Genomic DNA, 16,016 nt, shown 5'->3' with positions numbered 1-16,016 from the left:
CGGCCTGTTATTTTACCTTTTCTGCTTCCCGTTCTGGCTCCTTCCTGTCGGGATCTACACGTTCTTAAGTTCCCCACGACTTAAAATAACCCTTTTCCAGTCCTCTTCCTCTGCTAATGTCCTTTCTTTCTCTTCATCTTCATAGCCAGACTTCTTAAAAGAGTAGTGTCCATTTTCTACTTCCATCAACTTCACATCCGTCCGGCTTCGCATTTATCAGGCATTGCGTCTTTTGGCAACATCACCAATTTCCCACGTGTTACCAAAACTAATGCTTAGTTTTCAGTCATTTTTCTTGACCTCTGTATTACTGATGCTCGCTGACTCCTTCCCTTTGGAAATGCTCATTTCGCAGCCTCAGTGAAAGCCACACTCTCTTTGGGTCTTTCACCCAGATTTATTCAGTCTCTGTTGTTTGCTCTGCCTCTTCCAGTGTCTTAAAATGTTGATATTCCTCAAAGCTAGCTCCTAGGATTTTCCTTTCTTCCCATTCTGCACTTTCTCCCAAACATTTACGTCGGTGAATTCAGTTACCAGTTTTTTTCTTTTTCAGAGAAGACTTCCAAAATCTATGCAACTATAGGAGAGCCTCAGAGCTCCTGAATCCTATAAAAACTTCCCACTAGATATCTCTTCCTGGATGTCTGAAACCCTATTGATTATACTTATTAATATCTCCCAGATCCATCTCTTTCTGTCTCTTTCTGCCACTACCACTCTTCTTCAAGTTATTATCCTCTTTTTGTCTACATTTCTGCAGTAGTCTCTTTGATTAGTCTCTCTGCTTCTGCATGTTTCTTCTCTCCAAACTCCACACACTGCAATTCTGATTATTTGTTCAAGATGAATTGCTAGAGAGAGTTCACTTGATTGAAGGGATTCACCATACCCTTGGAAGCGAGGAGTGGTAGCAGCCTCAAGGTCCCGTTGTGTTTGTCCCTGTTCTGCCCTATCCTCTCCTCCAGTCAGTCCCTCAACTGATAAGAGTTGGGGCTGAGCAGACCCTAGGCCTTCAACTTCTTGCTGCTTTGGGAGCAGCCGTTTGTGGCTGACGTTCAGCAAGACTTGTGATGCTGTCCCGCTTCTTATCTGCTCCAGGTATCTGTCATGCAGAAGTGAGTGAGGGATGGTCTCCCCTGCATCTCAGATCAAAGCTCCACAGATGCAGATCTTCTCTTATCGAGGTGGACTGTCACAAGGGCCCAGTGCGGCCCCAACTGCCTCTCTAGCTCATGCATCCGAACTGCTGGTTCTCAACTGAGGGTGATTCCTTCCCAGCTTCCTCACCCACCCCTCACACACCTCTGGGGGACATTTAGCAATGCCTGGACGTGTTTTTGGTTCCTAACTTGGTGGTGGAGAGGGGGCTGTTGCTACCAGCGTCTAGTGGGGAGAGGTCAGGATGCTCTAAATACCCTACAATTCGAAATGTTCTTAGTGCTTTTGAATATCCCTAAAGGTAAATCACGATTGCTGTTGAGTTGATGGTGAGTCAAGGAAGGATCTGGTGTGATTTCTTGTTTAAGTTGGACATGAGGGTCCTGCCTCTCCAAGGAATCCCTTTCTCTTCTTTCTTTCCCTCTTTTTCTTCATTGTTTCCTCTCTGACTCTGACACACCGACTCCTTTCAAGGCTTTTAGAGCCTGATGCTGGGAGGAGAGAGCTGCAGAGGGAGGAGAGAGCTGCAGAGGGAGGAGACACAAACTCAAGTCTGGAAACTGGGTCTTTATGGAGACTGGGAATTCTGTGATCTGGAGGAACATTCTTGAGGCTTAGGGGTGTGGCAGGACTTCCACAGGAACCAGAGGCAGACCACCAAGAGTGAGTGGCACAGACAGCATGATCGGATCCAGCTCCAGATTTCCCCTCAGGCTGGCCCAGGCTCCAGGTTAATCCTCCTTCAGGACCTCATTGATCCAGGGCTGGTGATGGGAGATCCCGGTGAAGACAGCAGGGGGCTTTGCATGTGACCGTCCATAGGAGACAATGCCCTGGGCCACCCAGCACACAGAAGAGGGCCCCCTGAGTCTCCCTGTGGGACGGAGAGTGAGAGGGAGAGAGGGAGAAGGTGAGCCAGGGAAACCACCCACTCCTTCCCGTGGTCCCAACTCTGAGTTGGTCAGACCTAGCATCAGATCCAGAGCCCGGTTCCTCATGGGGTGATATGTCTTGGTCTGATTATAAAAGACTGAGACCTAATCATAAGACTATAGAGAAATTCCCTTTCCCCTACACCTCACCAGAACATTACTAAAAACCTATTTATAGCAGTTCCTTTTACTTAGTATATTTTGTCCAGCTATCAAGAAAAAAAAATTACAAGGTGTAGTAAAAGATAAAAAAACATAATTTTAAGAGACATAACAAGCATCAAAACCAGTTATGGCAGGGATATTGGAATTGCACACTGGGAGTTTAAAATAACTATGATTAATACACTAAGGGCTCTAATGGATAAAGGAGACAGAGTGCAAGAACTGATGGGCAATGTAAGAAGAATAATGGAAATACTTAGAAAGAACCAGAAAGAAATGCTAATAATCAAAATACTGTAACAGAAATGAAGAATGCCTTTGATGAGCTCATTAGTAGATGGGATACAACCAAGGAAAGAAGTTCAGTGCTTAGGCTACTGACAAGGGATTAATATCCAAAATATGCAAACAGCTCATACAGCTCAATGACAAAAAAATAAACAACCCAATCAAAAAATGGGTGGAAGATCTAAACAGACATTTCTCTAAAGAACACAGGCACATGCAAAGATGCTCAACATCATTAATTATTAGAGAAACACAAATCAAAACCACAATGAGGTATCACCTTATACCAGTCAGAATGTCCATTATCAAAAAGTCTACAAATAAGAAATGCTGGAGAGTGTGTGGTGAAAAGGGAACCCAAGGGACAAGGAAGCCCACACTGATTGAGGGAAAGCCAAGAGCAGGTGGGAGGAAGAGGGTGACTTCCTTTTATATAACGTGTGACACTGTGCTTAAAGTCCTATATTCTCTTCATCTTCTGGCCTTGTAATTTGGCTGATCTGTGTGTGCTCACAGGATACGGAGAAGGTCGAGATAGGAACCCAGAGGGCTTGTCCTGAACGGTGACAGAGGAGTGTAGGGCAGGGGCAGAATGGAGTGGCGGAAATCTGAGGTGAAAAATGACATATGGTATCTGAGGCCGTGTTGGCTGCTGTGTCTGGAGGAAGAATGAGAATTTGTGAGCAGGCTGTGAGGGGGGAAAGCAGATACCAGAGCCACCTGAGAGGGAAGATGGGCAGAACACAGGGCCAGGATGAACTGAAAGGCCTCTCCCAACTTCAACCCAGCCTGTGAATTTTCTATGTTCAGGCCCTGGGGTTCTCTGTTCCACAGGAGATCACTGGGGGCACAGGGTGCAAGCCACACTCCCGCCCCTACTTGGCCTACCTGGAAATTATCACCCCACCAGGGTAAGCTGGTGGCATGTGGTGGTTTCCCGGTGAGAAGGGACTTCGTGCTGACGGCTGCTCCATGTACAGGAAGGTGAGACATCAAGGTCTTTTCATCTCTAAACGGGAGGTAAACAGCCAGGGAAGAACCAGGGACACCACCTGGGGCCTGAGGAGGGGCTCCTGGACTTGAGTCTCTTTAAGGAGGGGCAAGACCTGGGCCTAAGGAAAGCAGTCTCATAATTGAAGAGCTGCCCTGACCCTCAGTCACTGTGAGCTCAGCTCCCCTACAAAGGAAAGGAGGCCCCATCCCAGCATCCTCCTCTAAAAGTAGCTCCTCCTCCCTGACCCCAACACAGGAGACATGGACTCAGTCTTCAGGGTCCCATGCCGTTCGCTGGCCACTTCCTCTATGCCCTTTCCGAGAACACTGGCCTTTAGTTCCCAGGAACCTGAACTCACCATTTCCATCAGAGGCCAAGAACAGAGTCCACCTGAGATCCCACCACTTCCCCCTTACCTCTGATACCTCTAGCTCAGAGGGCTGGCCCTCACTAGGGATCCCTGATTAGGAAGTGCCAACCCAGTCCCCTAGGTCCTCCGTGGCCTGTTCAGTCCCCAGAAGGTCCCAAGAGTCCTGGAAATTGTCTCTGTTCCTTGGGAAAGCTCTTTCCTGAGTAAAACCTGAGTCCCTCAAATACCAAAAGTGACCAAGGAAAAGGGAGAGGGGTGGGTAGAGACCATTGACCCCAGGAGAGACTTCATACCCTTTTCTCAAAATGGGTATATCTCAGGGAGAACCCAAACCATCACTGTTTCTCTTTGTCCTTCTTCTCCCTCACAAAGGTCTATAATGGTCACCCTGGGAATTCATAACATAAAAAAGAAAGAAGACACATGGCAGAAGCTTGAGGTCATAAAGCAGTTCCCTCACTCAAATTATAACGACTCTATTGCTCACCATGACATCATGTTACTGAAGGTGCAAATTCTTCTTCCCCTTCTCCCCTTCCTGTTCCCTAGGGCTTCCTTCTCCCCTTCCTGCTGTCTAGGCTGCTTCTTCAGGTTCCATTGCTCTGACACTTCCCCAACCTGACTCTCCCACAACTCCCCCCTCTGGAAGTGGCTGTAATGGGGAGCAACTTGCCCCGTCCTTCCCTGATTGCCTCCAACTGCTCCCATACCCACTTCTAGCACTGACACGCTCATCCCCTTTACAGCCGGGGGAGAAAGCCAACCTGACCCTGCCGTGGGGATGCTCCCCCTTCCACCCCAATTCACCTTCCTCCCACCCGGGGCAGTGTGCCTGTGCCGGGCGGCTGGCTGGGGAGGAACCTGAGCAGAGGGATGGGGCTGCAACACTCCGCGAGGGGTGAAGCTGAGAGTCCTGGAGCCCCGGGCCTGCAGACTCTTCACTACTTTTGACCACGGCCTCCAGTTGTGTGTGGGCAGACCCCGGAAGACAAAATCTGCATTTAAGGTGATCCTCAGACCAAGGTCTTCTCCACAAATCACTGTTCAGGGTCCATACATCTCCGGGAAGGAGATGGAGTCAGAAATTTGTCAGCGGTGACAAAGTTTGAGATCGTAGGACTGAGGAGCTAGAATTTTCCCTCTGCCGACTGTCCTTCCACAGCCCCAGGCAGTCTCTGAGCATCCTTCCCAGGCTGGGGCACAGAAGTCATGGGGTGTCATGAAGGAGAGGAAGAAGCAGAATCAGACTGAGATATATCACCCCATGAGGAACCGGGCTCTGGATCTGATGCTAGGTCTGACCAACTCAGAGTTGGGACCACGGGAAGGAGTGGGTGGTTTCCCTGGCTCACCTTCTCCCTCTCTCCCTCTCACTCTCCGTCCCACAGGGAGACTCAGGGGGCCCTCTTCTGTGTGCTGGGTGGCCCAGGGCATTGTCTCCTATGGACGGTCACATGCAAAGCCCCCTGCTGTCTTCACCCGGATCTCCCATCACCAGCCCTGGATCAATGAGGTCCTGAAGGAGGATTAACCTGGAGCCTGGGCCAGCCTGAGGGGAAATCTGGAGCTGGATCCGATCATGCTGTCTGTGCCACTCACTCTTGGTGGTCTGCCTCTGGTTCCTGTGGAAGTCCTGCCACACCCCTAAGCCTCAAGAATGTTCCTCCAGATCACAGAATTCCCAGTCTCCATAAAGACCCAGTTTCCAGACTTGAGTTTGTGTCTCCTCCCTCTGCAGCTCTCTCCTCCCAGCATCAGGCTCTAAAAGCCTTGAAAGGAGTCGGTGTGTCAGAGTCAGAGAGGAAACAATGAAGAAAAAGAGGGAAAGAAAGAAGAGAAAGGGATTCCTTGGAGAGGCAGGACCCTCATGTCCAACTTAAACAAGAAATCACACCAGATCCTTCCTTGACTCACCATCAACTCAACAGCAATCGTGATTTACCTTTAGGGATATTCAAAAGCACTAAGAACATTTCGAATTGTAGGGTATTTAGAGCATCCTGACCTCTCCCCACTAGACGCTGGTAGCAACAGCCCCCTCTCCACCACCAAGTTAGGAACCAAAAACACGTCCAGGCATTGCTAAATGTCCCCCAGAGGTGTGTGAGGGGTGGGTGAGGAAGCTGGGAAGGAATCACCCTCAGTTGAGAACCAGCAGTTCGGATGCATGAGCTAGAGAGGCAGTTGGGGCCGCACTGGGCCCTTGTGACAGTCCACCTCGATAAGAGAAGATCTGCATCTGTGGAGCTTTGATCTGAGATGCAGGGGAGACCATCCCTCACTCACTTCTGCATGACAGATACCTGGAGCAGATAAGAAGCGGGACAGCATCACAAGTCTTGCTGAACGTCAGCCACAAACGGCTGCTCCCACACCACACAAGTCTGTGTACCCTCAACGTGCTCAAGACTAGTGCAGTGGCACAAAGAAGAGAGGGGTCAGTCCTGCTCAGGACAGGAGGACAATAGCTCTGAATCCTGAGCCCAGGGGTAGAATAGCCATTGAAGCACAGCAGGGAGCCTGCCCTAGCGGTTCTAATTGATTACTGATTGCTGTGAGAGAAAACTTGACTTGCTTAAGGGCTCATCCTCCGCGCTGAGTGTCAGCCCCACCCACCTGCTTCCCTGTCCTTAAACAGCAGCCTGGAGCCACCATCCCACAGCACCTCCATAGGGAGAGGATCAGGGACCTGGGGGAGGAGAAGGAGCTGCCACCCGGGGTGAAGTGAAGCAGTGACAATGTCCAGGGTCAGGGCTTGGCAGCCAAGGGGTCCATGGGAGCCAGCCCTGCCCTCTGACCTCCTACGTAGAGGCTATGCAAGGTGGGGCCTCCCCCGACAGGGGGCCTGGGAGGGCAGGGAAGGTGGGACCAGGAGGAGAGTGGGCTCAGTCCTTTCCCTCCCTCTGCCCTCAGGGGGACTCCGGGGGCCCTCTCGTGTGTGACAATGTGGCCCAGGGCATTGTCTCCTATGGACAAAAAGATGGGTCCACTCCACGGGCCTGCACCAAAGTCTCAAGTTTCCTGCCCTGGATAAAGAAAACCATGAAAAGTCTCCAACTGCAAGAACCGGGCCATCTTCCCTGGAGCTGATCTAGAATCACACTGGGTTGGGGGGCCAGCAACGGAATAAAGCCTCTTAGCTGAGCAGGAAGAGTTGGTTTCTTGTTTATTTGTTGACCCCCATTCACAGGCACCAGCTCTGTGCTTCGAAAGCCAATGACACTGTTCTGCTGGTTTCTGCTTCCTCCTCTTCCCCCTCCCACCATCACTTCCCCTAAACCCCGTGCAAAGCTATACCCAGGTCCCCCACACCTGGCTTTCCAGGGCCTGCCCTTCTGCCAGGGCTGAAGCTGAGTACCATCAGGAGAAGACAGGAACCTCTCTGGTCCTGGGGCCAGAGTGCCTTACCTCCTTGCCCTGTGTCCTATGGCAGAGAGGAGGGGATGACACCACGGGTCCCGGACACCAGGCAGGCACAGTCTGGGGCTGCCACTCAAGGACGGAGCCCCCACCGGGGAGGGAGGGGCCTTCCTGAGCAGACATTTCTCTCCCACAGCCCGGGAAGCAGGCCCAGGGCAGGGGTGGATCTCCTGAGAAGTTCCTCCTTCTCAGCTGGGCAGAATGTCCTTCCTGTCCTCATCCGAGCTCTTGTTTGCTGTGGCTCTCCAGCCTGAATCACTACTGACAATGTGCTTTTTCTTTAGCTATAATTTTGTTGCTTTTTAAGAGACTTGCAATCAAGATGTTTAGAACTAACAATAATTTCACCTCCATGGCTCTCTCCTCCTTTTCCATTACGGGGACATGATCAGGATAACTTGTTTAGCAAATAGTACAGGGATATTAGAAGTGCAATTCTCTGCACAGTGGTGTGGGAATTCTACTTGGCTCCCTGGCATCCTTTCCCACTTCACGTGGTATCAGTAACTCATCAAAGAGAATAACTTTCGGGAGAGCCGTTCTTCTTCCACTCTCAGTATATGTGGATTGGACAGAGCAGACCCCAGCCTAGTCAAAGGCTCTGACTAGGCTGAGGTAGAGCAGAGGTTTCAAGCGCCCTGACCACAGGCACCTGCAGCACCGAGGTAGGCTGTGCTCCGCGGGGACTGCCACTGTCTGTCTCCACCCCACAGGTTCCTCGTACATGACTGCATCGCTCCTCCCGCTGGGAGGTGGGGTCTGTAGCCCTTCTTTTTTAATCTGGTGGGAGCACTCGATCGTCCAAGATGGAATATGGTAGAATAGAGGCCATATGACTTCAAAATCTAGGTAATAAAAACAACACAGCTTCTGCCCGGCTTGCTCTGTAGGAGATACTCACTCTGAGGAAGCCAACCATCATGCTGGCAGAGAACCAAACACCTGAGACTACTCGAGAGGCCCTCATGGAGAGAAACCAACGTGCTCAGTGAGCAGCCAGCACCAAGCACTGGGTGTGTGTGAGCGAGCCCTCAGGTGGTTCCAGCTTCCAGGCTTCAAGCCACCTTGACAGCAAGGGTAGCACAGGGGAGACATCCACGCTGCACCCTGACCAAAATGCAGACTCCTGGGTAAAAGCAATGTCGTTCTTTCAAACCACTCAGTTCTTTAGTAATTAAAACATTACTCCACACCATTCTGTCCATCCCTCTAACCGTGGCCTTCACCACCCTCGTCTGATCACTGATGGTTTTGTCTCCTCCCCTAGAAGCGAGGATTCTCATCTCCAGTGTCCCCCACAGTCTCCCACAAAAGGGGCCTCAATAAAGAATTACCCTGGTGATCTATAGTAAACTACAGAAATGACGACGTTCTTTGATCTATTATCATAAGACCCAGGTTGCTAGGGTGGGGGACCAGCTGTTGGCGGATACAACATCTCCAACCACCCTTTACTTGTAGCTTCATTTCCTGTTTTCTGCTGCTGCAGCTGGCACCAAGCCAAGAGCTACTGGTGCTCTGACAAGTTCATACTCCACTCAGACCCAGGGACTTGATCAAAAAGCAGTGTGAGGATTTCGGAGAAGCCTTGTAGGATGGAGGCCACAACATCGGAGGAGACACTTAAGGTTAAAACACTGGAAGGAAGAACTGGGCAGCCTTTGTGGAGAGCTGCTCCTGCTTCTGCTCCTGGCAGCCCATCCTCTGTCCGCCACCGGGGACGCAGGTGAGTGACTGTCCCCACCCGCAGAGGCCCAGGCCCATCCCACACTGGCACACACCTGCTGAGACACTACGCTCATACGCATCCTGGATGGTCTACCTGCCGAAGCTTTCTGGACTGTGCCCAACTCCCTCAGAGACCAGCAAATCTGACCCCATCTGCCTGCTCCAGCCGAATGCTCCACGAGCACACAGGCAGGCTGGGATGTTTCTTTTAGGGAAAATCATCAGGGGCTATGAGGCCGAGCCGCATTCTCGTCCCTACATGGCATTTCTTCAGATCCAGACTTCAGGGAACATTATACTCTGTGGCGGTTTTCTGGTGCGTGAGGACTTCGTGCTGACAGCAGCTCACTGCTGGGGCAGGTGAGGAGCAGCGCCTGGGCCCCCGCCCCTCTGTCAGCGCCTCACAGGGAGCCCTCTTCTCAGGGGCCGCAGGCCTGGGCCACCTAGTAACACAGACGAGCTCTTCGGAGGTCAGCTAGGCTTTGAGGAGAGAGGGACAGATCAATGCGAGTGGCCTGCGGAGAAAGGAACTGCCCAAAGCTGGGATGGAAGGAAGCCAAGGTTAAGCCCTGGAGCCCAGAGTGCAAATGTGAGACAGATGCACGGACTGGCTTACAGGCAGGCGGGCCCTGTGAGAACTCAGCACCCTAAGTGCCCTCCAGGAACTGCCGCCCAGCCCGGGCTGCCCGCAAGCGGACAGAACCGAGATGCTCTGCCCCAGGGCCCCACTGCCTAGAATTCTCTCCGCTCCAGTCCTGCCCTGTCCCGAGCCTGTGACTCCACCTCCCTCTCTCCCTCTCTCTCTGTGCAGCTCAATCAGCATCACCCTGGGGGCCCACAACATCCTCGAGCAGGAGGGGACCCAGCAGGTCATCCGGGTGAGAAGAGCCATCCCCCACCCAGATGATGATGATGAAAACACGGCCAACGACGTCACGTTACTGCAGGCGGGGCGCGCGGCTGCACCGGTTCTCACACACTTTAACCCCAGGGCTTTGCATCCCCCATCACCTCACTCCTGTCCCTCCTTCCGGTACGACCCCTTCAATTATCCCAGAGCTGTGAAGAAAGCAACCCTACGACTGTCCCTGCAGTCTTTGTGGGCCATGGGTAGGTTAGAATGCCTTTCCTCTGCCTTCAGCTGACGAGGAAGGCCAACCTGACCACCGCTGTGAGCCCCATCCGGCTGCCCCAGGGGAAGGAGCCGGTGAAGCCAGGGATGGTGTGCAGTGTGGCCGGATGGGGGCTTCTTGGCGTGAACAAACCTGCAGCAGCAAAACTGCAGGAGGCAGAGCTTGAAGTCCAAACAGACCAGCAATGCATCCATCACTACAAACATTACGATGCCACCACCCAGATATGTGCAGGGAACCGAAGAAACAGGGAGAATTGTTTTGAGGTGAGATCCCCAGCGTTATCCAGGCAAAGCCCTGGGCACATCCCTGGCAGTGGGAACTAGCCGTATCTCCACGTCTGCAACATTTCCTCCTATCCAGTCTCTGGTCCTGTCTCCCTGGGGGATGGGAGATTGTCCCACACATATGGGCAGAGACTTCCTAGGGGAGGAGAACGGGGGATGAACAAGGCTGGGCTGAAACCTCAGGAGCCAAAACCTTCATATCAGCCACGGCCCCCTAACAGAGACCACCCACCCCCTGGGCGGCAGGGAGGGTCAGACCACAAGATGACCCAGCTCACTCCTTCCCCTCTCTGTCCACAGGGAGACTCTGGAGGCCCCTTACTGTGTAACAGTGTGGCCCAGGGCATTGTCTCCTTTGGAACCAAGGATGGTACACCTCCAAGTGTCTATACCAGAATCTCGAGCTTTCTGTACTGGATACAAAACACAATGAGAATCTGTGAACTTCAGGGACCAGACTGAGGTGCCCCGGGATGGATCTGTCCATCTTCTCTGGGGCAGAGGCCAGAACGGCATTGGGCCAAGGGGATGGAGGGGAGGCTGCCAGGGATGTAATAAACTGTCATCTTCAGAAGTCATTGATTCCTCCTTTATTCATCCACACAGATTCGTTAGGTAACAAGAGTGTCTGGCAACCCTCTGTTCAATTTTCCGGCCTGTCCCTGGCTTCCCCCTCCAGCAGACCCCTCCTTCCAACTCTGGAATAAAAATCCTGTTGCAGTGACAGCCAGCGCCCTCCGATCACACGTCCCCAGTGTCAGCTTCCCGGCCAGGCTGCCTGTGAGTCCATCAGAACACGGAGACATCTCCTCAGGAAAACTGACCCTCATCTAGAGGACGCTCCCGCCTCCTCCCTCGTCCCCACCCCCACCGCACCCCAACATTCCAGGGCCACATGGCAACGTAAGAGGATCCAGATTTCAAAGGAGGATCCCCTGAGACGCGCTGGGGTGGGGGTGGGGGGACTTCTCCACCCGAACAGAAATGGAAGAGGGGAGGCTTTGAAAGAGTGTAGCTCACCCCTGCAGAACTTCCTCCCACATCAGAGTAGCCAGAGCTCAGAAGCCTGAGAACGTTTCAGGAGCGCCTCAGAGTTCCCAGGCCCAGCCCCGGGGCCTGGCCCAGCTCCGGCTTGGAGTCTTGGGCCCAGGGCCCAGTGCAGCCTCGGGTGTCCGGACAGCTCAGCCTCCTGCAGCCCCAGTTGAGCTGCAGGGCGCTCTCCCATCTTGGTCTGAGCCAGCCTCCCCCACCTCCACTGTTCCTGAGTGTGTGTGTGTGTGTGTGTGTGTGTGTGTGTGTGTCTGTGTGTGTGTGTGTGTGTGTCTGTGTGTGTGTCTGTGTGTGTGTGTCTGTGTGTGTGTGTCTGTGTGTACACATACATATCTCCAAAGGAAACTCATTGTAATGAAAAGTATTGGTCTCAGGGGTTTCCTAATGTTTCAAAGGTGTCTAACAGCCTACAGCATACTGAGCAAACTTTTTCTTCTACTTTTCAACATCTCTTAATTTTTTTATATAAGATTGTTCAGGAAAGTGAACTTTTTCAAAAACCATGCACCTGAGAGAAGGCTCGGCTGAGGAGGAGAGGCTTACTGAATGTTTGCATTGGTCAGTGAGTCTCACTAAGGGAAAACGCATTTTGGGTATAGAAGTAACACATGCTCATCACAGAAAGACACTTAAATACAGAACATATAAATAAGAAAATAAAAATTACTGGGAATTCTACCACCCCGAAGTCATCATCACGAATGCTTAAGTGTCTTTCCTTCCACTCTTTGTCTACTGACTCGTAAGCGGCTGTTCTGTCGGCATTGGAATTGGGCTATTTAGAACTCCTCGTGCCTTCCTTTCCCTTTCTCTTCTGGCCCCACGGGGGTGAGAGTGTGGGGAAGCACGCAAGAGGTCAGGATCGCCACGGACAAGGGCATCAGAGACACGGGTCTCTGGACACTGGACAGAGAACACTCAGTGCAGAGTAACTATTAGGATGAACGGCATCCGGGTCTGATTTCATCTGAATGGAAAAGAACCAAGAGTGGGGACATGGGGACACTCTTGATTCATGATGGAGCCGACTCTGGGGGTCCAGCCCCTCTGCTGGCCGCACCTCAGACTTCACTCTCTTGTGCTTGCTTCTTGTTTTCACCTTGTGACTCAGCAGTGGGAGGGCAAGTGTGGTGACAGCGCCCTTCTCACCCAGCCCAAGGCAGGGACCAGGGACCCCCACGTTGCTGGCTGACATCCGGCCCAGGAGTCTGTGCCGGGCTGAGCCTCCCCTCCTCCGGTCCCCTGGGCTTTGTGTCTGGAAGGAAGGAAGACCAGCAGCTCAACCTGCGCAGACTTTCAGGGAAGATGCAGCCACTCCTGCTCGTGATGGCCGTTCTTCTGCCCGCCGGGCGGGGACAGGTGAGTGACAATCCCCATTCCTCGGGCCTGGGTCCATCTCACTAAGCCCCCTGTTCTCCTGACCCTCCTGCCCAGCTCCAATTTCTGAACCCCAGCTCCAGGCCCAAACCCAGACAAACAAGTTCGATGCCGCCCAGACATTCACATGGGCGGATGGCAGGAAGGAAGGGTGCTCACTGGAAGCTTTAGCAGGGCACAGCCCCTCTCTCTCTCTCTCTCACACCGGGAAAGTGGGTTGTGCATTTGGCAGAGGATGTGAAGCTACAAAAACCAAGTAAGTAAAACCCCTCACTCCAACCCGGGAAAGGGCAGCTCAGCCGAAGACACTGCAGGCTGGGAGTGGTCAGTGGACCCAGCTCAAGGACCGGTGAAGTCTCTCAGGGCCCCCCACCCCTCGGTCCTGCCCAGGACAGGAGCCCAGGGTGCGATGGATCAGAAGTGGCAGGATGGCAGCACCCAAAGCTCTCCGGGTGCTAAGCTCTGCCCCGGCCCCACGCAGCCCACTTCCAGTCCCACCTCCCCTGCCTCCCAGGCCCTCAGTGGCCCCAGTGCCTTTGGCAGTGCCCTCCCCACCCCTGTGCCCTTGAATCCACCAGCGCCGTCCCTGCCAAACTTCAGCCAAAAGCCAACTGGAGGCTATCACTCATGCAGCCGGAGAGTTCACTGCAACCCTAGGGTGTGTTAGGCCCTAGGACACGAGGATTTCAGAGAATCCCACTCCGTAAGCTCGTAGGAAGATTATTAGAAAAGGACACCTATCAATCTGCTAACAGAGGCTCAGAGTAGTCAGGGAGACCCGCAGGGAGCGAAGGCTCATCAGGGAGTCCTGTCCACCATTCTCCGGGGCTCCACCACGTTGAAGGCAGACCTTGCCCCCGCCACGAACGTGTCTGAAGCAGGACGTGAAGGACAAGCTGACCCCCTTTCTCCGAGGGGGAGTCTGAGGCTTGAGGTTAGAAAATGTTACTCTGTTGCAAAGAGAACCTGGAGGACTCTCCCCTGGGGTCTGCAGGGCTCTGTGGACACACCTCAAACGCCATCTTCCTGATTTTCGCTCCTGACCACAGCCGCCCCTGTCACCCTGTCTCCCAGCCCTCTCTTTCAGGGGAGATCATCGGGGGCCATGAGGCCAAGCCCCACTCCCGCCCCTACATGGCGTTCGTTCAGTTTCTGGATCAGGAGAGGATGAGGCGGTGTGGCGGTGTCCTCGTGCAGAAGGACTTTGTTCTGACGGCTGCTCACTGCAGGGGAAGGTGAGGGGCAGCAGCCAGCCTTCCCCTCCTGACACCCCCGCAGGGACCCCGTCCTCTGCCGGGGGGCCGAGCCCAGGGAGGGCCCGCAGCTTCTCATAACACAAGACCGAGAGAGCTCATCAGACGACCATCTGACGGCAGGACTAAGGTGATGAGAAGCTGAGAAACAGGGCAGTAAGTTTCGAGGTCCGGGGATCAGAGGTGAGAGCAACACGCATAGGTGAGAAGGCGGGGACCCGACCGGCCAAAAGCAGCATCAGTGAGGAAGAAAGCACGCATTGAAGTCAAAGTGCAAACTCAGAGAAATTTCACGATACTGCTGAGAAAGCTCCATCATGTCCCTGCCTTCATGTCATTGAGAAGCACAGGGCAGGGCGTCACTCCGCCCCAGGACCTTCTGTGGCCTCAATTTCCCCTCAGCTGCAGCCCTGCTCTGCCCCCGTGTCACCAACCCCGCACGGCTCTGGGGCTGGCCCTCCTGTGACACCACACTCCCCACACGCTCTCTGCTCTCTGTGCAGCTCAATCAATGTCACCCTGGGGGCCCACAACATCAAGAAGCAGGAGGGGACCCAGCAGGTGGTCCCAGTGAGAAGAGCCATCCCCCACCCAGACTATAATCCTAAGGACCACTCCAGTGACATCATGTTACTGCAGGTAAGGAACCTCCCCGCTTCTCTGCCCTCCTGGAAACACACTGTCTCCCCTCCCACTGCAACCAGTCCCTTTCCTCCCTCCCGTCCTGGCCGCCCGACCTGTCCCCGGGGCTCAGGTGAGAGCGAGGGCTCTGCGGTCTCACTGCAGTGTCCCGGCCCGGAGGCCACTGGCTGAGCTGGACCCTGTCTCTCCCCATCAGCTGCAGAGAAAGGCCAAGCAGACGGCAGCTGTGAGGCCCCTCAGGCTGCCCGGGGGCCGGGCCCGGGTGAAGCCAGGACAGGCGTGCGGTGTGGCCGGCTGGGGGCAGGTGGCGGTGGGCGTTCCAGCCACCACTCTGCAGGAGGCAGTGCTGACGGTGCAGGAAGATCGTGTGTGCGAATCCCTCTTCCCAGGCTATTACAGCCGCGCCACCCAGATTTGTGTGGGGGACCCGAGCACGGTGAAGACCAGCTTCAAGGTCAGGTTTCCAGCATCTAGGCACACAGGCCCCGGGGAGCAGAACTCAGGGAAGGTCTGGGGCTGGGGAGAGGCCATCTTCATTCCTCAGCCCGAGGGCTTGGGCAGCCTGGTCCATGAGTCCACACTTTAGACATTTTTCCTGAGTGGGTCAGGGTGGAGGGGGCGGAAGGATCAGTCATGTGGCAGCTGTGTTATCAGCAGAGTTTCCATGAGGACTGAGAAGAAAGGTTGGCCTGGGTCTCAGTAAAGACCAGTTAGAGCCAGACGGGAGCCCTGGGACCCTGCCCTGGTCCCTGACAGACAGCACCCAGCCCCAGGCTCCAGGGAGGGCGGGCCCCGCTGAGGACCCTCAGTCCTTCCTCTCTCTGCCCACAGGGCGACTCCGGAGGGCCCCTCGTGTGCAAAAACCTGGTCCAGGGCATTTTCTCCTGTGGGAAACAGAACGGGACACCTCCAGGAGTCTTCACCAAGGTCTCCCACTTCCTGCCCTGGATAAAGAGAACAATGAAGCGCCTCTAACAGCAAGCTGGAGACTCACCTTTTTGTGGGCTGGCCATCTTCCTGGGGCAGCGGCAAGAATCCCATAGGGGTTGGCAGTGGGATCGCAGGGCCATAATAAAGGGATCTCTAGAGCAAAGATGACTGAATTCCTGTTTATTCAGCGACCACTTCTGATATGCAACAGCCCTGCCCCAGGCAGCCCTCTGCTGCCAGCTCGGGGTTCTGCTTCTGCCTTTCTCCCCAGGCCTCGCTCCGCCCTAAA

General features: G+C 53.9%; 3 protein-coding genes across 5 annotated transcripts; all 3 read left to right on the top strand.

The window, feature by feature from the left end:
• The first annotated feature begins 3,135 nt into the window (after positions 1 to 3,135).
• On the top strand, positions 3,136 to 5,584 carry CMA1 (chymase 1). The gene is given in 8 exon segments (XM_010954823.2): positions 3,136 to 3,156; positions 3,378 to 3,446; positions 3,448 to 3,527; positions 4,280 to 4,415; positions 4,654 to 4,675; positions 4,678 to 4,913; positions 5,296 to 5,326; positions 5,329 to 5,584. Coding segments are annotated over 8 exon segments (705 nt in total). The 3' UTR covers positions 5,439 to 5,584.
• Positions 5,585 to 8,828: 3,244 nt separating this feature from the next.
• LOC141577925 (mast cell protease 1A-like) lies at positions 8,829 to 11,049 on the top strand. The gene is made up of 4 exons (XM_074365712.1): positions 8,829 to 9,415; positions 9,867 to 10,002; positions 10,197 to 10,454; positions 10,776 to 11,049. Exons 1-4 carry the CDS (start codon positions 9,141 to 9,143, stop codon positions 10,935 to 10,937), a joined length of 831 nt encoding a protein of 276 aa, XP_074221813.1. The 5' UTR covers positions 8,829 to 9,140; the 3' UTR covers positions 10,938 to 11,049.
• Positions 11,050 to 11,492: 443 nt separating this feature from the next.
• On the top strand, positions 11,493 to 15,890 carry LOC141577924 (granzyme H-like). 3 transcript variants are annotated; one of them, XM_074365710.1, is made up of 6 exons: positions 11,493 to 11,676; positions 12,679 to 12,884; positions 13,977 to 14,137; positions 14,659 to 14,794; positions 14,994 to 15,251; positions 15,629 to 15,890. In XM_074365710.1, exons 2-6 carry the CDS (start codon positions 12,831 to 12,833, stop codon positions 15,770 to 15,772), a joined length of 753 nt encoding a protein of 250 aa, XP_074221811.1. In that variant the 5' UTR covers positions 11,493 to 11,676; positions 12,679 to 12,830; the 3' UTR covers positions 15,773 to 15,890. The 3 variants fall into 3 exon arrangements, with proteins under 3 accessions (XP_074221811.1, XP_074221809.1, XP_074221810.1); XM_074365709.1 differs by lacking the exons at positions 11,493 to 11,676; positions 12,679 to 12,884 and adding an exon at positions 12,916 to 13,158; XM_074365708.1 differs by lacking the exons at positions 11,493 to 11,676; positions 12,679 to 12,884 and having other exon boundaries at positions 12,915 to 14,137.
• The last annotated feature ends 126 nt before the right edge of the window (positions 15,891 to 16,016 follow it).

Source organism: Camelus bactrianus, chromosome 6, assembly GCF_048773025.1.
Source record: "Camelus bactrianus isolate YW-2024 breed Bactrian camel chromosome 6, ASM4877302v1, whole genome shotgun sequence".
NCBI classification, from domain to species: domain Eukaryota; kingdom Metazoa; phylum Chordata; class Mammalia; order Artiodactyla; family Camelidae; genus Camelus; species Camelus bactrianus.
The sequence above is the reverse complement of the archived record's forward strand: the minus strand, read 5'-3'. Positions and strand labels throughout refer to the sequence as shown.